A 24,022-nucleotide genomic window follows, 5' to 3' on the forward strand; every position below is an offset into this window, starting at 1 on the left:
AATGAGCCATTATCTTTATCCTGGTCAGGAAACAACTGTGCTCTAAAAGGAGATACAAATATCCTTGAAAAGCTAACCTGAAAGAAAAATCTACCATAAGACTAGGAGTAATTTGAGAGACCATTAAAGAATTATCTCCCAACATTCTAGGTAAATACCATTTGAGGGTAGAGATACCAGCTTTTAATAATTTGATATATCATGTTTCATTTATTTTTAAAAATACAAAAAATAAAAGGCAAACAGAGAAGTTTAAATTTTACTTAGAGATAAGGAACCACTCAGGGTTAGTGATTGGAAGAATGATAATGATATTTAAGGACCACGTCTTGGATAGTTAGGAAGACTATCTCAAGGCTGTTGCAGTCACATAGGTACGAATTAATTAGAACTGAGGATGGTGGTTACATTAATGGAGAAAAGTAACATTTCAAAGGAGAAATCTGGTGCTGATAATTTCTCCTTTATCTCCATATTTCATTGAGTAAGCTAAGGAAGCCTCTCAAACCTGGATAACTTAGAAATTGGTGATATTATCAACCATTCTAATGGATATGTGGTGGTAACTCATTGTGGTTTTAACTTTGCATTTCCCTGATGAATAATTATTACTTTTTAGTGTGCATACTGGCCATTCTTTTATCTTTTGTAAACAAAGTGTTCAAATATTTTGCCTATTTGTGTTGAATTATCTTATTCATTTAATTGTGAGAGTTCTTTATATATTCTGGATAGTTCTTTGTCAGATAGATGTATTACAAATATTTTCCAGTGTATAGCTTTTTCTTCACTTTCTTAATGGTGCTTTTTTTGAGAAGATTTAAATTCTGATGAGAATTTAAATTTAAAATTTTGAAGTCAAATTTCTCAATTTTATCTTTATAATCGGTGTCTGTGTGTCCAGTTTGAGAAAACTGCCTATAGCATGATGCTATTTTACTTCCTATGTGTACACAATTTTATACATAGTATGTGCAGTCATAGTTGTGTGCACATTGAATTTGTACAACTACGTATGTGCACTTCAGACTTAAAAATTATTTGTTTGTTTATTTAAGATGAGACAGGGTCTTGCTCCACTGATCAGGCTGGAGTGCAATGGCAGGATCTCAGCTCACTGCAGCCTCTGCCTTCCAGGCTCATGTGATTCTCCTGCCCCAGCCTCTGGAGTAGCTGTGACCACAGGAGCCCACCACCATGCCCGGCTAATTTTTGTATTTTTTGCCAAGACGGGGTTTTGCCATGTTGAACAGGCTGGTCTCAAACTCCTGAGCTCAGGTGATCCTCCCGCAGCTTCCCAAAGTGCTGGGATTACAGTCATGAGCCACCTTGCTCAGCCAAAAAAGTTATTTTTTAAACATAAAAAAAGAAACAAAGTAGAGTTCTAATCTGTCACCAGTTACTTCCAGTTACCATCCCAGGTGGAAAGCAACAGCTGTGAAATAAAAAGCAAAAATAAGTGCTTTGAAGGAGTCCAGAAGCACTGTAGCTTCCTAGTGTTTACTATTATTTACTTGTTTTCATGTGATGATTAGATGACAAAACCCTTAAATCAAAACAACTTTGTCAGTACACAAAATTTGGGGAGTTAGTAATTGGGAAGGGATAGAAACGGTGGTGGTAGCTACCAGCAGGAGCAGATAAAGAGGGAAATTAAGGTGAAAATTGGAGGAGCCCTGAGAACTCAATAAATAGGTGGTTGGGAAAGGCGCTGAAGGAAATAAATACATGAGACCTAAACAACAAAAATTAACGCTTGCCACAACCTCCACCCCTGAAATCCTATTAGTCTCAAAAGTTAAAAAGCTGTAATGCAACAGGTCTGTTCATTACATAGGGCCAGGGCGGTGGCTCATGCCTGTAATCCCAGGACTTTGGGAGACTGAGGCAGGAGGATCACTTGAGCCCAGGAGTTCGAAACCAGCCTGGGCAACATAGTGAGACCCCCCCCCCACCCCGTTTCTACAAGAAAAAATTTTTTAAAGCTGAGGTTGGTGAACACCTGTAGTCCCAGCTACTTGGGGGACTTAGGTGGGAAGATTGCTTGAGCCCAGAAGGTTGAGGCTGCCGTGAGCTATGATCACACCACCACGCTCTGCAATAGCGCCCCGTCTCAAAAAAAAAAAAGACTAGCAAAAAAAGAATGAACATAGATTTGTTCCCCAAATTTTGTGGTATTAAAACTAGGGTTTACTCCCCAAGCTTACATCATAGGTTTAGCATTAAAACAGCTAAGCAGCAAAGCAGATGTTGTAAGCAATTGAAATTCATTAACATAGGAAAGAGTGGGAAATATGTAAAGATCCAAAAAGAATATATATTTAATTACGATTTTTTGAACACTTAATAAAGTATGCGATTCCTAAGTGCCATGCCATAGGGATTTCACAAAACTATGAACTGTGATTAGCAGGAATTTCTCATGAAGTTTGTACTCTATGTGGGAGGACTGGATATATTTATGAATATATTTATGAACAGTAAAGTACAGGGTATGTAACGGGGCCAAACGCGAGTCCAGTTGGAATCCTAAGGAACCATGAAGTGCTCCCTCCTCCAACACTTTCCTAGCCTCCTTACACAGCTCCAGCCTCCCTACGTCGGATATCTACCCCCAGGGGGCCGTTACTATTGTCAGCGAACGCGCGGAGCTGCACGAGCACACAAGGCAGAGGGGACACCAAGGTCCGTTATTCCCCAGCACGTTCACTGCCCCAGCGACGGGGAAGCCTGAGGCACGCAGACGAACCCGAGGCACAGCACACAGCAGGTGAGGGGCGTGGTACTCCTGTACCCGCAGTCGGCAGACCATAGAGCTTTTAGACCTCCAGGACTCCTAGAGAGCTTCCGGAAGTGCCTTTGGGGCAAGATGCGTGCTGGACGGTGTTGTGCCTCCGCAGATTTGGAAGTTAGTGGCCGGAGGGCCGTGGTCGGAGTACAGTTTTCATCCCCTTTACTTCCCGACCTTTCTCCGGGTGTGTTTATCCGTTGCAGCGTACCTTCCCCCCGCCGGGGCGCCTCTGCAACTCACAGTGAGTACGGTCGGGCTCTGGGTCGGAGAAAAGTGGGTGCTTTGTGGCTGGTCCAGGCCGCAGCTGAGGACTGGCGTGAGGGGTCCGCAGAGGGGCCTGTGCGGTGGTCGTCGCCGCGGACCGATTCCGACGCCTTAGTTGCTGGTACAGGCAGAGTACGTCCCCACGCATTGCCCTCGAACTTTTTGCGAGGGAACCTTTTATGAAGCTTTCTTCATAGATAATCGTTTTGTGGTATGATTTTGTAGTCGATCGTGTTTATCTTAAAATGGGGAACTGACCTCCCCCATGTTATTTTTTATCCAATTATTTCCAGAGTCTGAATTGTTTTCAGATAGCGCTATTTTGCGTTTCGGTCACAACAAAATTCTCAGTTTTTAAAAAAGACATATTTTGCTTTTGGAAGCCCCAGTTTTCCATGCATACCCATTTTTGCTGTTACTCTGCTTTCTTTAGTGTCTTCAGAAACTGGTGGTGTGTTGACTAGATAATTGTACGAAAGTTTGTTTTTTTTTTTTTTAATTTCAGGGTAATTCAGAATTCAGCGTTATCAGAATGCCTATTTCATTTGTTAAAGCAAACTGAAGTTAGCCAACGAGGAACTCTGGGAGGTCCCCATTTCCAAAACTCTGGTTAGTCATGAATAATTTTTGTCAGGCTACTTTGACTGCCACCACCACCTTTAAAAACATATTTCTGTTGTTTGTTAGTTCCGTTGAGTATATTTACGAACAGTCATTGTTTTAGCAAATACATACATGTTTTGAATTTCTGTTGTGGTTAAATGTAAAATGTGATGTTAATTAAAACTTTCAGCTAATGCAATTTGAGATAACAAAGCATAGTATTTGCTTCACCTACTTTTTCTTGGATTTTAAATCCTGGAAAATGTCTTCTTTGTTTTGTTTTCAGTTCCCAAACATTTCTCAAATTAGACTTAGTCTGAAGGAAGAATACATTCCTTCTACAACTATTGAAAAAATAATGCTGTTAAAATTGAGTTGTGCCTTCAGTATCTCACAGGATTACAGCATTTAAAATTCAGAGGAAGCTTTAAAGATGGCATATTAAACTCATGTAAACTTGACTAGGTGTTATTTAAGGAGACTGTAAAAATCAGTCTGTATCCACACAGTGCTCACCAACTTAATACAGACATGTACGCACAAAACTGAGAGGAAAGTACATAGTGGAGTAATTTTGCACTCAGTTATTTATAGGTTGTAATTCTCAAAAACTAGCTGATTAGAGAGGGAAGAGACTTAAAAATATGGAAAATCAGCCACTAAATAGAATAATCAAGATGGGCAATGGGCAAGACCTGTTGGCCGATTTGGTATAAAAAATGAACAAACCTGGTAATTAGCTGGTTTTCATCAGTATTACTATTGAGACTTTTTAATACCACATCAACAATATAAAGTTCTTGAATGCTGCACACTTCACATTAAAATATTTTATAGCCTCCTGTACTGGTAAGAAGTGGGATTGCATCTGTGAACAGACACTGCACTCAAGCCTGAGCAACATAGTGAGACCCTGTCCCTAAATAATAATAATGATAATAATAATAAATATTTTATAACCATTATGGATAAGGATTGTTCAGTAATAGATGGCCAGTTGTTCAGTAGTTAAAAATGAACTTCGGCTTTAAGGAAATTTACAAGAAAACATGGTAAGACTATCACTATATAACATCACATTCTAAACAGTTAGAATTTATGTCCCATGTAATGACCTTTAAGTTTTTTAACATTAAACCACAAGAAGCTATTTTAAGAAAATTTAAGTTTGTTTTGATTTGAAAAATTAAATTATTTTAAAATGAGCTAAGATCATTTTAAAATAAATTATCTTAAAATTATAGATAATTTATTCAAACAAAAACAAATAGGTAATTTGTTCAAACCAAATTGATTACCCTTTCTCAAAAAAATCTCAGCATTTTCCTCAAATTCTCTTCCCCCAAATCTCACTATTCTAGCAAATTCCTCCACTTTCCTGTAAAATCGTACTCAGTGAACTATACCCCTGATGTTAATTGATATATTTAACCATATCTTTTGCTCCTTGGTTCTTCTAATCTGTAGTTTACTCTCCACCCTGTTGTTCCTGGCCTTGTCTAACTTTAAAAATAATTTTCAAATTCGCTTCCTTTTCTGTACATACTCTCTATGGAGGATTTGTTTGTTTGTTTGTTTGTTTTTAACCTTTCTGTCATTCTTAGATGGCCTTTGAGTCTGTGAACCCTGCTAAAATTGAATGTACAATTTTGTATCTGTGGACATTTTGCTGGAAAGAAGTTCTGTGTTTTCTTTAGGTTGAAGAGTCTATAAACCAACCACCACCCCCACCCCCACCCCCCACCGCAACTCCAAAAACTAGAAAGACAAGCGCTGCCTTGATGATCCGTATGGGGAACTATATGTACAGTAATCTGATTTTTTTCCTAAGTACCTGTCTCCTCTTTGTGGACTATAGGTCTCTGGTTTTATCTTGATGTTAGCATCTTATGACAACTGGTTTTGGGTATGCTACCTTTACTTACATTCTTCTTCATTCTCTACAGTGTTTCCTGAAATACAAAGATAATGATCACCTCTGTCAATAAACATTTGCAGTAAGGCTATGACCCATTCTCACAATGTGATAAGTCCTAAATTTGGACCATGTAAAAAATGCTTTGGTAGGAATGACAAATGGCAGGGGGATGACAGAGAAGAACTCATGAAAAAGGTAATAGATAAATTATAGTTAAGAGTTGAATGGTTTTAGGCCGGGCACAGTGGCTCACACCTGTAATCCCAGCACTTTGGGAGGCTGAGGTGGGCGGATCATGAGGTCAGGAGATCAAGACCATCCTGGCTAACACGGTGAAACTCCATCTCTACTAAAAATACAAAAAAATTATCCAGGCGTGGTGGCAGGAGCCTGTAGTCCCAACTACTTGGGAGGCTGAGGCAGGAGAATGACATGAACGCGGGAGGCAGAGCTTGCAGTGAGCCGAGATTGTGCCACTGCACTCCAGGCTGGGCGACAGAGTGAGACTCTGGCTCAAAAAAAAAAAAAAAAAAAAAGTGAATGGTTTTAGCTAGACCAAGATTTATCAACCTTGGCGTTGACACTTTGGGCCAAATAATTCTCTGTGGTGGGGGCTATGTTGAGCGTTGTAGGATCCCTGGCCTCTATGTATGAGATAATAGCACCCCTTCCCCCCAAGTTGTGACAACAAAAATATTTACAGATATTACCAAAGGTCCCTGGGATGGGGGTAAGGACAATATTGCCATCAGTTTTGAACCACTGAGCTAGAGTAAAGAACTCTGTAGTAGAATGGAAGTATGAGAAAGCCACAGCCCAAAAAGGCTTTATGTGAGTTTAAAGTAGATAAAGCCAGCCAGGTTTACATTCATAAAGGGCCTTGCATACCATGCTAAATAATTTGGTTCCTATTGAAATATTTTCAGAAAGTGAGTCATACTACATATTTTTAAAAAATCTCTCTGGCAGTATAGGGCTACTGTAAAAAAAAAAAAAGTGTCATAAACCTGATAGTTTAATACAATAGACACTTACTGTCTCACAGTTAGGGAGGCTAGATGTCCAAAATCAGGGTGTCGCCAGAGCCATGCTCTTCTAGCTTCTTGTCATTGACAAGCTTTGGCTTGCGCTGTATAACTCCATCTCTGCTTCTGTAGTCACTTAGCTGTCATTCATCTGTGTGTCTGTGTCTTCACATGACCTTCTCCTTTCTGAGAGTCTCTCTGTGTCTTTTCTCCTTTTAAAAGTGTGCCAGTTGTATTGGCTTCCATTCCAGTATAACGTCATCTTAACTTGATTACATCTGCAAAGCCCCTGTTTCCAAATAAGGTCACATCAACAGGTACTAGAGGTTAGGAAATCAACATATCTTTTTGGAGGACACATTTCAACCCACGGTAGGCAATACTGTAGAACATGAATGGGAAAAAAGCATAACCAAAGTTACCATTGCAATTCTAGGCAAGAGATGATGTCTGTACCAAAGATGGAAACCATAGACATATTTCACAAAGAAATAAGATCATGAAATTGAACTTTTTTTGGACGTCAGGTCTTGTTTTTAAACCTCACTCTTACAAGAAATATAAACATGTTCTGTGTTTGCTATTGTAAATACAGCTAATGTTCTTCGAGTCTATCAATAAGATAAAGATATGGACCTTTGCCTCTGGGGAAAATACAATTAAGTTACGAAGTCAGAATTCCTTTAGAACTAATAAATATACAGTTATGGGGAAAGTCACATTAAAACAATACACATTTAAGTAACAGAGGTATAGAATGAGAGGAAAATAATTTAGAATTGGAGACACCAGGAAAGGATTTTAAAGGCAACAGTATTTTATCTTGTCCTTTAAGAAGGTAGTGTCAGTACTGATGAAAGAAGTCAAAGAAGACTTCAACAGAGTGACATATTGTATTCATGGAATGGAAAACTCAGTATTGTTGAGATATCAATTGTCCCTAAAGTGAGCTATGGATTCAGTACAAATCCAATTCAAGAATTTTTGTAGAAATTAATACACTGATTCTAAAATGTGTATCAAATGACAACAGAACTAGAAAAGTGAAAATAATTTTGAAAATGAACAACAAAGTTGCAAGACTCACACCTACTTGGTTTCAAGATTTTAAAAGTCACACAATCAAGACTATTCTGTATTGGTGAAAGAATAGATGGTCAAATAACAAAATAGAGATTCCAGAAATAGACCCTTATATATACATACATATAGTGAGCTGATATTTGACAAATACACAAAGACAGTTGAGTACGTAAAGGAGAATCCTTAAAATGAACCTCCATCCATACCTCAAATTTTATACAAAAATTAACTCAAAATGGATCATAGGCCTAAATGTGAAACCTAAAATTATAAAACTTTTAGTAAAAAACAGGAGAAAATATTTGTGACCTTGGATTAAGCAAAGATTTCTTAGATATGACACAAAAAGCACAGTCACTAAAAAAAAATGAACTTTTTTTCTTCAAAAGACCCTGTGAAAAGAATGAAAAAGAGTGAATACTTGCAAATTACATATCTCATAAAGGACTTGTGTCTAGAGTATATAAGGAACGCTTAAAACCTAATTTTAAAATAACTAAATTAAAAAATAGGTAAAAGTTTTGAACAAATACTTCACTAAAGAAGATATACAAATGTTAAGTAAGCATAGAAAAAGATGCTCAACATTATTGGTAGAGAAATGCATACTAAAATGATACGAGATGTTAAAACCATAATGAGTTGCCACCACACATACACCTATTAGAATATCTAAAATTAAAAACAAAAACAATATCAAGTGCTGGTCAAATTGGTGAGCAACTGCAGTTCTCATATACAGGTAGTGGAATGCAAAGTGCTTTGGAAAACAGTTTCGCAGTTTCTTATAAAGTTATACATATATGTGTTTTATGACACAGCAAGTTTACCTCTGAATATTTGCCCAAATAAAATGAAAACTACACTCACACCAGAACTCATGCAGATGTTCATAGTGGCTTTGTTCAGTGATAACAAAACAACTCAGATATTGCTCAACTGGGAAGTGGATAAACATTTAAACATTCATCCACGTAAGGAACAAACTGCTGATGCATCATTGATTAAAAACAAATGTATTATGCTATGTAAAAGATGCCAGACTCAAAAGGCTACATACTATATGATTTTATGTGAGATTCCCACTTCAGAATCTCACATCAATAAAATCATATGGTATGTAGCCTTTTGAGTGTAGGAGTAGACTTTTGGATTGTAGGTGTCAATAGGGCATCCTGGTTCCTTGGAGTGCTCCATAGAGAGTTTTTGAGTTGGAGGTCACATCCATAGTAGAGGAAATTAACCTTGAGATAGGAGGAAAGATGGGGGGCACAGGTAGGATAAGGAATGTTGGGTGGAGAAGAGCAAAGTGTTAGGAAAGTTTTTGACAATACCTTGAATTAGATTATATGGAAATTAGTCTCATCTGTTACAAGTAAGGGAAAGGTTGAGAGCTGAAGTGTGTAGAACCAGGTTAGTACAGCTGGTGTAACAAAGGCTAAAAGGGGTTAAATGAGCAGCCCTGAAGGCTAGCTGAGAACACAGAATTTCAACTAGACCCAGTCTACATAGTTTCCTGACTTTGCTTAGCCATGTTCCACATCCCCAAACATGGTGATGAAAGCAGAAGGAAGGGATTTTTCTGTGGATGGGTTTGGCGTGACTGGCATGGCAGAAAGTTAGGGAAGTAAGAAGTTATTTCTGGAACAGTGGGGAGGATCATTTAGTTGGCTGAATCGTGAAGTCCATGTCATGATAAGGAACTTGTTAAGATACCATAGTAAGTTACAGTGACTTTTGACTTGCCTTAACACTATCATATTTTCTTCATGAAGAAGTACCCTTAGAAAGAGGCCCTCAGAAGAGTCTTCTCTTAAGAAGATAAAGAAGATAGTGGAAACGAACCTACTGAACTTTTCAGGCTCTAATGGCTGAAGAATCAAGAAAGCCGTCAGCCCCATCCCCACCAGACCAGACTCCTGAAGAGGATCTTGTAATCGTCAAGGTAGAGGAGGATCATGGTTGGGACCAGGAATCTAGTCTGCATGAGAATAACCCTCCTGGCCAAGAACTGTTCCGCCTGCGCTTCAGGCAGTTATGCTACCAGGAGACACTAGGACCCCGAGAAGCTCTGATCCAACTACGGGCACTTTGCCATCAGTGGCTGAGGCCAGATTTGAACACCAAGGAGCAGATCCTGGAGCTGCTGGTGCTGGAGCAGTTCTTGACCATCCTACCTGAGGAGCTCCAGACTCTGGTTAAGGAACATCAGCTAGAGAACGGAGAGGAGGTGGTGACCCTATTAGAGGATTTGGAAAGGCAGATTGATATACTAGGACGACCAGTAAGTAGAAGGAGGTGTGCATGCTGTGACTGTGGGAGTCCTGGAAGCTTGGTAGAGGGACATAGGCATCACAGTGGGAGAGCAGATGCTTAGCATCAGTTTCTGTTGGATAAGGATGAAAATAGTTTTAGTGTAGTTATGACTTGTAGAGTTCTTTTTATGTTTGTAAAGGATATAAATCCTTTTTTTTTTTTTTTTTTTTGTCATAATGTCCCTACAACTGTGTTGTTCTTGTTTGCCAGATGGGAACTTAATGCATAGGAAGCTTAAGTTACTTTTTCAGGGACACCCAAATAATTAAAGGTAAATTTGAGACCAGAAATCAGGCTTTCTAGTTCCTTATTAAAAGATTTTTCTACTGCATAGCACTGCTTTAAGTTTGTTATTTTCCTCCTCCTTCTGCCTTAGGAGCACAAAATATTGGTGTTCTGTGTAGCAGGGAAGGCATCCGCAGAAATCTTTTCCTTTAGTACTAAGCAAAAATGATGCCTTTCTTTCTGTGCTCATCTACATATTGGTGTTCCTTACTGTCCCTAAGGAGTAAGGGAGAGTCCGCTGCTTCCTTCCCCAAGTATATATCCCTATAGATGTGTTCTTGGTCCTCTTTCATTGTTCATTACATTTCGCAAAGGAATTTCTTATTATCCAACTGTTTGTTGTTTCCAGGTCTCAGCTCATGTACATGGACATAGGGTACTCTGGGAGGAGGTAGTACATTCAGAATCTGCACCAGAGCCTCCAAATACTCAGCTCCAATCTGAAGCAACCCAGCATAAATCTCCAGTGCCCCAAGGGTCACAAGAGAGAGGTGAGTAACCAGATTTCATTGATAATAAGGAGGGGAAGTAGAAATAAAAGTCCATTTGGGGCCGGTGTGGTGGCTCACGCCTGTAATCCCAGCATTTTGGGAGGCCGAGGTGGGCGGATCACGAGGTCAGGAGATCGAGACCATCCTGGCCAACATGGTGAAACCCCATCTCTACTAAAAAAAAAAATACAAAAAATTAGCGGGCACCTGTAGTCTCAGCTACTCAGGAGGCTGAGGCAGGAGAATGGCATGAACCCGGGAGGCAGAGCTTGCAGTGAGCCAAGATCACGCCACTGCATTCCAGCCTGGGCAACAGAGCGAGACTCCATCTCAAAAAAAAAAAAAAAAAAAAGTCCATTTGGGATACCTATCTCGTTCCTGAAGACCCAGGAACTAAAATCCTGTTTACAGACCAGTCCCAATGTCTGTGTTTAAATGTTTAGGCTTTAAATATAGATTATTCATTCTAGTGGTAAACTCATGGACAAATTAAATAGTTTGGCTATTTTTTATGTAGTTGCGTATTTCTGTTACCCCAGTACATTTACAACACAGGTGTTTTTGGGGTTATGCTGGTAGTGTCATGCCACTTCATTTGGAAATATTCAGTATGTATTTCCTCAGACAAGAGCATTTCTTAGGTAACTTAAATAAATACATTCCTAAATTTATCACAATTAAGAAATGTAGTATTGCTACAATACCAACCTAGGCCACAGTTCATATTTTACCAGTTGCCCCAATTATGTCCTTTCTGGTTCAGAGTCTAGTCCGGATTCACACTTTGCGGTTAATTGTCATGGCTTTTTAGTCTCCTTTAATTTGGAACAGTTCCTCAACCTTTCTTTTTTTTGAACAGTACAGGTGTGTTATTTTGTAGAATGGCTGCAATTTGGATTTGCATGATGTTTGATCATGTTTACATTGAGGTCATATATACTTGGCAGGAACACCTCACCCTGCCAAGGATACAGGACCTAAATCTTAACAAGAGATGTTGTACTCCTTCTTAAGGGTACAACAGGAATTTGTCCTATTATTGGTGGTGTTATCTTTGATGACTTGGTTAAAGTTATTCTTGTATAGTTACTATTTTTCCCTTTGTAACTAATAAGTAATTTGTAACTAATAAGTAATAAATAATTTGTGGAAGATACTCTTGAGTGTATTTGAATATCTTAGTCCTCATTAAACTTTTCTTGTTAAAACACTAGTTTTAGTGTTCATTGGTGCTTCTTAACTGACTTAGTGATTACTGAAATAGTTATGAAGTAGTGGTTTTCTAACTCTGTCATTTCTTCTATATTTCTTTATTGTAAAGGAGAGTGTTCCCTTGTCCCAATTTTATTATTTTTTCTTTATCAATATGGACTCATAAATTCCTATTTATTCCATAAATATTCTGTTACTGTCTTTATTTTGTTTTTGTTTTGTCTTTGAGACAGAGTCTCACTGTCATCCAGGATGGAGTGCAGTGGCTCACTGTGATCACAGTGATCTCAGCTCACTGGACCCTCTGCCTCCCGGGTTCCAGCGATTCATATGCCTCAGCCTCCCCAGTAGCTGGGATTACAGGCACATGCCACCATGCCTGGCTAATTTTTGTAGAGACGAGGTTTCACTATATTGGCCAGGCTGGTCTCGAATTCCTAGCCTCAAGCGATCTGCCCACTTCAGCCTCCCAAAGTGCTGGGATTACAGGCATGAGCCACTGTGCTCAGCCACTGTCTTTATTTTGCTAAATCATTTCAGATTTGGCCACAGAAGGCCCCTTCAGTCTGGCTCTTGAATCCTCTTGACATTTTCCCATCGTTTTTTGAGAATTTTTTTTACTTTATTGCAGAATGAGATGTTCCAATCTCATCTTCCCCTGCATTTCATATTTTTTCATTTATGCGATTTAGTTTATAAATATGACTTTTTAATATTTCTAAAGAAGCATTAAAACACTCTTAGTAATTCTTGTCTAAAGTCCTAAAGCTTGTTGCCTGAGAAACAGTAATCTATATTTTAATAGTAAGTTGTTTGATATCTATAGAAAGCAAATACTGGAAGCCATAGTAGACATTTCAGAAAGATAATGAATTAATAGAGATTGATTGATTCTGATACTTGGTTTGCCAAGAGAACAGGACCTAAGGAAATACTGTGTACAAGCACAAAGATAGAAGTAGTTTTGATGGTAGAGAAGAAATTGAAAAGTGATTCCTGTTAGGAAACCAGTATACTTTCTATTTTTGAGTGTAACTTCAGTCTGACTTCAGGGACATTGGGGTGCATATGTTTTGTGGGGCAACCATAGATATGGGCCCAGAATCCAAGATATCAGCACTTCATGCGCAAAATCTTTGGCATACATGTATATCTGCTGAAATACAAATAATTTGGAATTGGTGACTGCCGAGTCCCACAACCACAGGACAGGACTGGTCTCATTCATAGCTCCTTTCTCCTCTCAGCCATGTCTACTTCCCAGAGTCCTACTCCTTCCCAGAAAGGAAGTTCTGGAGACCAGGAAATGACAGCTACACTTCTCACAGCAGGGTTCCAGGTGAGTTGTGCTCCTTCTCACTGAAACCCCATAGCTGTGCTTGTCAGTGTTTGTGGCATCTGCCCTATATCTAGACTGTCTAGTTTGTAGCAGTACCTACCCAAAAACTTGTCCCAAAAATTCTTTTGCCTAGGGACAGATCGATCCTAAATTTCCCCCAATTGATCTCATGCATTTTCCTCTTCTTCCTGGCTATTCATATCCCTTTACATAGTACATTTCCAAGTTGTAATCTTCTCCCAATACTGGTGGATCTCCCAAGCTCTAGGTTTGAGCTGTGGAAGAATCACAGTCCCCAAATGGGTATCTTGTTTTGTTTCAGACTTTGGAGAAGATTGAAGACATGGCCGTGTCCCTTATTCGAGAGGAGTGGCTTCTTGATCCATCACAGAAGGATCTGAGTAGAGATAACAGGCCAGAAAATTTCAGAAACGTGTTCTCCCTGGGTAAGGAGAACTGTGGTTATTATTGTCATTTTAGATTTTTTGTTTGTTTGTTGTTTATGTGTATAGTAGCTACAACCTTTCTGAAAGACATAGTTGAGTTTAAGCTCAGGATCCAACGGAGGGATATAATGTTTAGACTTCTTGAAATCTTACATGAAACTTCTGTTCTCCTGTCCAGAACTTCCTTATATTTTGTACTAGGGTACTGGCGTGTTTGCCAGTTGGAAATTAACATCTCACAGGTGCTGTCTGAGTTCATACATTTCTTCTCCAAGTTGTCATGGGATTCCTACATAGATTTTTCTCACATAAATTAATTGTATCTCCTCCCTTTTGATGACTGTTTGGGGTGTTTTCCCATTTCTGTCCTGCTCATTAGTTTTTTTAGTAGTTTCATATTCCTCTCACTCCCCAGCTTTCATCTTACCTCAGTTGATCCTTTCCTGACTTTAGTTCCCCTTCCAGTTACCTTTTTTTTTTTTAATGGTACCTCTTTCCCAGTTGACTAGCTCGTATTAAGCAAGGTCACTATTAAGAAGCTGTTTTGGAGACAGAAGTTTTGTGTTTACTTATAGCTGTTCATGTGTACTTTCCTTTTCCCCTATCTTCAGTTCCTTTCTCCTACCATAAAGAATAGGATGTGACATTGGCTTAATGTGTATTTATTACATTTTTATTCAGGTGGTGAGACCAGGAATGAGAACAGGGAATTAGCATCAAAACAGGTAATATCTACTGGAATCCAACCACATGGAGAGACAGCTGCAAAATGCAACGGGGATATTATCAGGGGTCTTGAGCATGGAGAAGCCCGAGACCTTCTGGGCAGATTAGAGAGGCAGCGGGGAAATCCCACACAAGAGAGACGACATAAATGTGATGAATGTGGGAAAAGCTTTGCTCAGAGCTCAGGCCTTGTTCGCCACTGGAGAATCCACACTGGGGAGAAACCCTATCAGTGTAATGTGTGTGGTAAAGCCTTCAGTTACAGGTCAGCCCTTCTTTCACATCAGGATATCCACAACAAAGTAAAACGCTATCACTGTAAGGAGTGTGGTAAAGCCTTCAGTCAGAACACAGGCCTGATTCTGCACCAGAGAATCCACACTGGGGAGAAGCCATATCAGTGCAATCAGTGTGGGAAGGCTTTCAGTCAGAGTGCGGGCCTTATTCTGCACCAGAGAATCCACAGTGGGGAGAGACCCTATGAATGTAATGAGTGTGGGAAAGCTTTCAGTCATAGCTCACACCTCATTGGACATCAGAGAATCCACACGGGGGAGAAGCCCTATGAGTGTGATGAGTGTGGGAAAACCTTCAGGCGGAGCTCACATCTTATTGGTCATCAGAGGAGCCACACTGGGGAGAAACCCTACAAATGCAATGAGTGTGGGAGGGCCTTCAGTCAGAAGTCAGGCCTTATTGAACATCAGAGAATCCACACTGGAGAAAGACCCTATAAATGTAAAGAATGTGGGAAAGCTTTCAATGGGAACACTGGTCTCATTCAACACCTGAGAATTCACACAGGGGAGAAGCCCTACCAATGTAATGAGTGTGGGAAAGCCTTTATTCAGAGGTCGAGTCTCATTCGACATCAGAGAATCCACAGTGGTGAAAAATCTGAATCCATAGGCATTTAGGAACAACTTCAGTTACAATTTGAGCATTATTCAGCATTAGAGAAACCACACATCAGTGAGAGGTCTTTCAGTGTACTAAAAGGCAGAAAGGTCATCACAACTTTAGTGTCAGAATCTATAGTGGTGGCAGAATTAGGATAGCTCTTCAGTAATTTGGGCCCAGTGCCTTGGGGTTTGATTAGCTTGACTGTCTTTGAAAGTATCTGATGGAGCTCCTGACAAATGTATCCTTTAGAAATTTAAAATAGCATTAGAGCAAGTTGCTTGTCGTGGCTTGAGGTGCTTAAGTTTGTCTTTTAGGTGAGTAGCTATAGATTTGAGAGAGGCTGCTACTCCTAGTTCCTCTGCTTCTTCCTATCTCCTGTGATCCCTCTCTCCCATTTATTCCCTTGAAGGTGCCCTTGTATTCCTAATCTGATCTAAGAAGCTGCTTTAGAGTCACAAGTAGCTTCTGTGTGAAACTTATATTTGTATGTAGCTTTCTAGGAAAATTTTACAGACACTTAATGTATTTATGCTTAAGTGTGCATTTTTTTATTCTAATATTCCTTCTAGTCAGTGGAAATTTGTATTCCCATACAAACTCAGAATGCTATATTTTTAACAGCACTCCAGCATTTTTCTTCATGTATCACCTTCACTGACTCCATTGAGTCATTAAGCATCTATATATATCCTTCACCACCCCCAGTCCCAGTACCTGTGTCAGCAAAGGAAGTGGACACATATAGTGATGGTTATGGGAGTAATACAGAGAAAGAGGTGAGTGGAGACTCAGCCCAGCTGCTCTTGATCTTGGATAGTTATACATTTTGCTGACTTCTGACTCTCCTTCTACCTCCCCACTGTACACTGTGGTACAAATAGTTTGCACTATGCTAGTTATGGCATCAGGTAGGAGAAGGAGACAAAGATGCTTTAGGAAGATAAAAACCTTACAAAGAATGTATACTCATCCTTTTTGGCCCATTACAATACTGCTTTCTCAGGTTCTTATCAGCCTGTGCAAACTCCCTGACTAGATGGTCTGTCACTCCTATCACTACCTTGCACCCACCTCTTCAGATGGCCTTAGCACCTCACTCGTTATTCTCCATCTGTTTCTTGCCATTAGTTTATATGACTTTAATATCCACAGTGGTAATCTAATATCTTACCTCACAGTTTTTCATTCTTTTGAACTCTGGTGCACTTGATCTGTAATCCATGTCTGTAATCTACCAACAGAGATGTACTATTAAACTCGGTATCACCAGGCACTATATTTCATCTTTGAGGCTTTCATTATACCAAGGAATACTATATAAAGTAATGAGACTGGTTTAAAGTAACATGCCAGAACTTACACATCCAATGTGGGTTGTCACTTGTTATTCCCAAGTACTGTTATTCCAATAGTACTACTGTATTCTTCCAAATATTTGGAACATTCTTAGAATTCCCATTTAATAACCCATATGAGAAAACCCTCTATTACTCTTACACTTTAGTTTTACCATTTGAGTAGCCACTTATTTACCAGAGTTGGAATTAATTTTGGGCTTTCCAAAATTAACCTTCAAACTTAAAATTGATTACATTAAGCCTATTCAGAAAAAAAAAATAGGTTCTGATGAAAGCTTCATAATTTCACCCTGTGACTATCTTGAAAAGAACACTTAATCATATTATTTTATGATTGATGGGTCAAAAATAGCAATCAAAATCTTATCTCATAGAGGACCACCTTTTGGATCATAAATTCTTTCCCTATAACATTCCTTCTCTGCCTCCCTATGGCCCACTTTGACTACTAACAACATCAGAATTATCTACATCAATTTCATTGAGCTATTGGTGAATGAAGGCACCCATCACTTGTGAAATTGGTTTCCAACAGTCCTTTTCATTATCCTTTATTTTATTCTCCCTTCTCTTGTTTCTTTTTTTGATTTATAAGTTACCATTCCTAATTTCTTTGTATTTGAAATTTTAAGAAACCAGAAACAACTAAATCTGGTCATATCTAGATCTTCGCTCTCTGTTTCAGTTGTGCCTTACCCTCTGTAAGATACTGATTCTTCCTGGGGCCAGTACTACCTTGTATGCAGGTATTACATATGATAGGTGCATTGTCAGAGGGAAAATACATGTGTGTGTACACATGTGTATGTATACACACACACACCTGCCGTACACTTTAGAAGAACGCTTCTCTTCTATTCCAATAAAAAGCCCTTTTAGCAAAGCAACATAGTAACAACATTGGGTGCATTCAGGGTGGTATGGCCATAGACCAGAGCAACATATTGAAATGTGTACATATGTACTAGCTAAAGTCTCTTTATGTGTCAGTATTCAGAGTAATGTGTAGCCAGATTACTTAAATCTCAGAATCATTAAGCATCTGGCATAAATTCGGAGAAAATAATGACTAGAAAAATTAGTGTTATATTCGGTGTGAGAAAAGACTGTCTTGAAAGAATTATCAAAGCTGATACAGCACATATATAGAATTAGCCAAACGGTATAAGACAATAGAAAAAGGCTGTGGATTCTTTGAGGACATCATTATAAATCATTCTTTGTCTCAAGTTCACACTCTTAGCATAGAATATTATTGACCAGGCTGTGTGTTATTTTGAGCTCTTAACTGTGAATGGCATTCATTAAGCTCCTTTATCCTATAGATTCTACCTTTATGTTACCTGAAATGAACTATTCATCAGTACTTTTTCCTCCCATCCTAAGCTTCTCATTTTAGGAACTGACATGATAAGGTGGTTCTTTCATAACTCTAATGCCATCCAACATAGCCCTGGGAGAGGCATGTTAGGTTTCAAAGATTTTCTCCGTGGAGCAAGATGCAGTGCTAGAATATGGTGGTTGATTCCCAAACAGAGCAGTTAACTTTACTGTTGGTTCTGAGTCTCCAGATAATAATAACCGACATTTATTGAGCACTTACTGTGTGCCCAACCCTGTTATGCCTTTCTCAGGCTCATAATAAGTGTATTAGTCTGTTCTCATGCTGCTAATAAAGAGACATACCTGAGACTGGGTAATTTATAAAGGAAAGAGGTTTAATGGACTCACAGTTGCATGGCTGGGGATGCCTCACACTCATGGTGGAAGGCAAGGAGGAGCAAATCATGTCTTATACATAGATGGCAGCAGGCAAAGAGAGAACTTGTGCAGGGGAACTCCTCATTATAAAACAGTGTGATCTCATGAGACTTACTATCACAAGAACAGCACAGGAAAGTTCTGCCCCCATGATTCAATTATCTCCCACTTGGTCCCACCCACGACACGTGGGAATTGTGGGAGCTACAATGCAAGATGAGATTTGAATGGGGACACAGCCAAACCATATCAGTAGGTATTATTTTATCCCCCATTTTATAGATGAGGAAACAGAGGCTTAGAGAGTTGAGTGAGCTGACCAATATCACACAGCCAGTATGTGATAAAACTGACTCTGACCCACACAGTTTGATTCTAGACTAGAGCCTGTGCTTCTGACTACTGTGCTATGCTGTGTATAATGTACATGGTAATCTAGTCAGCTGTTTAAAAATATGTAGCCCTTGTCATGAGAGGTACTGGGGAAGAGAATATGCAGTAGAGTGCAAATACATTAGAATTACTGGTAAATTGGTTGAAAATGCCCTTCGGGGTTATAGTTATATCATTTTTAAGTGCTGATGCTTTGTAGTACCATAAAACTAAATTGTGCAAACAAAACATATTTAACAGAGTAACTGGGAGGATAAAGCAATAATAAATTCAAATATAATTTTTCTCTAAACTGCCAAAGGGAAAGTAGAATTGTGGAGGGAAATGAAATATCCATGTACCAGGCCAGGCAGATGGTCAGTTAGGATAACAATAGTAAGTTCATCTCCTGCGTAAAATGTGAAATGCTTTCAACCTCATTGCCCATTTCTAACTACCATTCTATTTCTCCTCTGTTGTTCATGGTTTTTCAAACATGTCTTCCGCTTTTCAACCCCCCCTTTTTCTTTAATCTGTTCTTAAAACTACTTCTTGCTGGCTTTCATACTTAGCATTCCAGTGAAATGTTCGTAGACTCACCAGTGGACAAATAGTAAGGCCTTTTTTTTTTTTTTTAAAATGTCCCTTTTGATCTAATTTATATTTTATATTGTTGAATTCTCCCTCCTTTGGCTTGTGGGAACCTTTTTCTCTAATATCTGGCTTTCTTTTTTTGACTGATCTTTCCACCCACTCCCCCTTCTCTTCTCCGCTGAGAATAATCTCCCTGTCTATTATTCACTTTATTTTCTATACTCCTGTTTATCCATTTTGATTGTTTATACCTACTATTTGTATTCGAATGACTTCATTTTTCCCACCCTGTGGGTCAGTTTGTGACTTTTGGAATTTTCCACAGGTACCTGTACAACTTGATATTTGAAAACAGGATTCATCACCATATATCGCCAACCCCTGTTTTCTTTTTAAACAGGCCTCATTGCCTAATTCCTTTGCCCTGAAAAGTGTCACCACCTTTCATATTTTTACCCCAGCCTTGGAGTTATCTTTTTCTGCTCTCCATTCTCCATGTCCAAAAACTTGCTGTCAGTCTAGTTTTTAATCAGTTTTCTCCTTGAGGCTTGATCTCCCATTTCTCACATCCCATTATAGCCTTTCTTGTAGATCTGAGGCCCAGGTTACTGTAATTCTTTTTTTTCCAATTTCCTTGCTCCCAGGATCCCCATCTTGTATAAAGTTTCCAAGGTAGTCCTCTTCAAACTCCATTTTTACAATATCTGTATTGTAAAATTTTCATTTTCACTAAGTAACACCCAGTAGATAATTTTTCCAAGGCAATCCTCCTCAAACACCTGTTTTTTACAATATCTCTATTGTAAAATTTCATTTTCACTAAGTAACACCCAGTAGATAATTCCTATGGAGCAGTGGTGTTCCAAATTCTCCATTACCTCTATGCTTAATATTCATCAGCCTTCATTACTCTCTAGCATATTCACCTTGATTCAACAGATTCAAACTTCCTACAGCCTTCTACTGATGTCTTACAAGCTCTTGCCTCTGTGCCTTTCTCATGCTATTCTTTTTGCTTAGATTGCTCTTTGGTCCCAGCTCATGTTCATCACTCCCTTCAAAGCTTATCTTTATATCTTCTGAGTTAGCTCTCCCTGATTGACATCACCTTATGTGGTGACCTCCCTCATTCTGTGCTGCCTCAGCACTTACCTTTGAGTTTATACTGTGGTCCATGTACTTATATGTTGCTTTGTAATTATTTTCTAGCACTCTGTGTTATAGTTTCATATTTGTATTTATTTCCAAAATTAAATTGTAAGCTCCTTGAGGGCAGGAATAATAACTTTTACATTTGTATCTCTGCACCCCCGAGTGCCTAGTATAGTGCTGAGCACATAGTAGGCGTTTAATAAATGCTTGTTGAAGTATTGTGTGGATTATTTGTGGTGTTATCTACAGAAATTTTTAAGCTGTTTTCAACAATGTGTCTTACCACTTTGGGTGCTCAAAAATGTACAGACCTATTTTCATATGCTAGTATAGTATGTCAGGATCTGCCTCTACCTGAGTAAGGCCAAAAAAATTCAACTTTAGGAAATTATGTATAAAAAGCTGAAGCTTTCCATTTGGCCAGCCTTATTGGTCAAGAAAGAAAATAAGAAGCACTAAGACTATTGTGTTAAGGTTATAATTCCAAAAGTGCTTGAGAATAGGCTTTGGTATATGAGATTAGTGATTGTCTTTGGGAGAAATTTGGCAATGTTTGGGGACATTTTTGGTCATACCATTGGTGGGCAGCTGGGATGTTACTGGCCATCTAGTAGGTAGAGGCTGGGGATGCTGCTAAGCATCATGTTTGCACAGGACAACCCCACCCCCCACATTGCCCTGCCCCTGCCCCTGCCCCCGCCCCACAAAGAATTATCTGGCGCAAAATCCTTAATGCTGAGGTTGTGAGACTTGATATATTTAAGGTAAATAGGAGAAAGAGATATGAAGTACTGGCAATACAATTAGAAAAAGTAGCTATTCCAAGCTTTAAGAGAATCCTAAGTGTGTGCATATTTTGTGGTGTTTAAGACTACAAAAGAAAAAGAAGACTTAGTGTTTGGCATTCACAGCAACATCTGTCAGGGTATTGAGAAACAATAAAGTTATTGATGATGTTTTAAGGTTGCTTTCAGCATCAGATCTGCCATCATCTCTATGCCAAGTGTTTCGGCATACAAGTGTTACAGAAGTACTAGTTTTAGTCTTCCACATCTTGATTCATTATAGCATCAACGGTAAAATGCTGGGGGCTGTCTCTTTAGCAGAGGGGCTATAACATCAAAGATTTATCCTTGAGGTCAAGGTACGACCGTCAGTCCCTTGGACAGCCACTAGGCAGGAATTACCAGCACACCAAGGAAACCACAAGCCAGAATACTGTCAGTTTGCCAAGTAAAACCATTCCAGCTTTACTTGTTTTTAACATAGTTTTTAACATACTGTGTTAATCCTATTTAGGAAGGCAAATATGTAGGAGGAAATGTGATTTCCTAAATTAAATCGTTAAAAAGTAGGCCTTTAGAAGCACTAGCTTCCTTTTGCCGTTCAGTGGTACTTAATCCAGCAGGTTTAGAAAGGTTCAACCCCTGGGTGCAGTGGCTTATGCTTGTAATCCCAGCACTTTGGTAGGCCAAGACAGAAGGATTGCTTAAGGCCAGGAGTTCAAGAGCAGCCTGAGCAACAGCAAGACTGTCTCTAAAAAAAAACAAAAAATAAAAAAATTAATCAGGTGTAGTGGGATGCGTCTGTAGTCCCAGCTGCTCAAAAGAATATGGTGGGAGGATCCCTTGAGCCCTTGCAGTGAGCTGTGATTATGCCACTGGGCGACAGAGGTCTCAAAAGTTCAACCCAAGTTAGAAAATCAGTTTAAATGTGTAATACACCAAAGAAATAACTGCTTGTTCTGTCATATTTAAATATTCATAGTCTAGAATGCTAAGTTTAGTGTTCCAATCCATTATTCTGTAAATGGAGGCTCAAAGAGGCCACTTGGTTAGGTTTCCTGGGGCTTTGCCCATTCTCCCCTAGTTATGCTCTCACATGTGACCCTTGTATATTCTTAATTCATGCTCTGCCATAAGATGGATTCAAACTTTGTGCCTCCACCTCTAATGTTTTGTTTTACGAATTACTCCTTTTATCAGCTTTATGTTCAAGCCAGTATATTTACTGACTACAGTGTTTTGAGTTAAATTCTTTCATAAATAATTGAATAGCCGGAGAAATTTTGCAGTATCGCAGTCATGTTTTGAAAAGATTGCTCTTGGTTCTTGTCTCTAATCTTTGAGAAAGCACACAGGATATAGTGTGTTGGCTTTCAGATCACTAATAAGACCAGATTTCTGTGGCCCCGTTTGTCGGTTTAAGGGATCCTGTAGGGCCCACACGAGATATTTCACCAGCTGTACTATCTTTAAATTCCAACATACACGGGTGGTCCTGCCCTGGATAAAACTCAGGAAGCAAAAACAACCTTCGGGAGAAGTGAGGTAGGAAGTCATAGCATTGCTGACGGTCCAGAGCAAATCGCTCCCGGTCTAGACCCGGCCCGTACCACAGCCTGGACAGGTTGAGGTTTCAACCCCTGTCTGGCAAACTCAGGCGCAGCCAGGCCCCGCCCAGAGATTTCCGGGGCACGCCCCGGAAGTGCTGAGAGGGACTTCCTCCCTGCGGCGATTCCTCGGAGCTGGCTGCTGCGCACAGGCAGAGAAAGGCTGGTATGCATCTGGGTGCCGCTTGGGTGGGTGTTGCACAGCTGCAACCCCTCAGACCTCCTCTCTCCGCGGCTGCCTGGGTGGAATGTGAGCAGGAACCCCAGGAGAGGCAACCCCTCCTGGGACAGTGGGGATTGTATCCAAATGCAGTCTTCCGGGAAAGGGTTTTTCCTCGAGATTTAGTGCTGCAGGGGCCCAGAGTTTGGACTACTTCCCTTTCAGTTACAACCCTGGTCTTTACTGCCGTCGTCAGAACTTCATTGAGTACCAACTACAAGTGTGCTTCTGGTACCAGTTGGTATCACTGCCCACCAGATCTTCAGCTTTTTCAAACAAAAGGGGGAAATTGCAAAGAATTGGAAATAAGTGTTCGGTGCTCTAAATTCAGGAGAGGCTTGTTCCACCACTTAATTGTCCCCGTGACATTTCATTTTGAATGCAGAATTCGTTCTCTCTGTACTTCAGCTTGGCAGTAAATGGCTACCCTTCCCTTTAACAGTCACCTCCATCCACGCCAGGACCACCTTACAGCACCCTTAATGCTGTTCTCATGAGCCCTTCCACTATCCCAACCAGTGCTCAAAGGCAATGGGAAAGATTACCACTGCAGACCTGCTGCCCCAGCATGTGATCTGAGAGCCCTTTGCAAATTAGCTCCTTATTTAGCATTGCACTTCTTTCCCCCCAAAACCGTTAGTAGTGTAACACCTATGGCAATCTTTGCTTTTTCTTTGAGTAAAATAATTTTTCTTTTACAGAAGTGTTCTTGAAGACTCTTCAATTACAGGAAAAGACGCTTGACTGCATCTTTAGAGGAGTTGGTTTCGC

General features: G+C 39.6%; 1 protein-coding gene across 2 annotated transcripts; it reads left to right on the forward strand.

Moving 5' to 3' along the window:
* Positions 1 to 2,843: 2,843 nt before the first annotated feature.
* On the forward strand, positions 2,844 to 20,869 carry ZKSCAN8 (zinc finger with KRAB and SCAN domains 8). Of its 2 annotated transcripts, none has more exons than XM_011991229.1 (6): positions 2,844 to 3,032; positions 9,460 to 9,982; positions 10,635 to 10,776; positions 13,236 to 13,327; positions 13,650 to 13,773; positions 14,455 to 20,869. In XM_011991229.1, exons 4-6 carry the CDS (start codon positions 13,238 to 13,240, stop codon positions 15,414 to 15,416), a joined length of 1,176 nt encoding a protein of 391 aa, XP_011846619.1. In that variant the 5' UTR covers positions 2,844 to 3,032; positions 9,460 to 9,982; positions 10,635 to 10,776; positions 13,236 to 13,237; the 3' UTR covers positions 15,417 to 20,869. The 2 variants fall into 2 exon arrangements, with proteins under 2 accessions (XP_011846619.1, XP_011846618.1); XM_011991228.1 differs by having other exon boundaries at positions 9,460 to 9,968.
* The last annotated feature ends 3,153 nt before the right edge of the window (positions 20,870 to 24,022 follow it).

Source organism: Mandrillus leucophaeus, unplaced genomic scaffold, assembly GCF_000951045.1.
Source record: "Mandrillus leucophaeus isolate KB7577 unplaced genomic scaffold, Mleu.le_1.0 Scaffold392, whole genome shotgun sequence".
NCBI lineage: Eukaryota > Metazoa > Chordata > Mammalia > Primates > Cercopithecidae > Mandrillus > Mandrillus leucophaeus.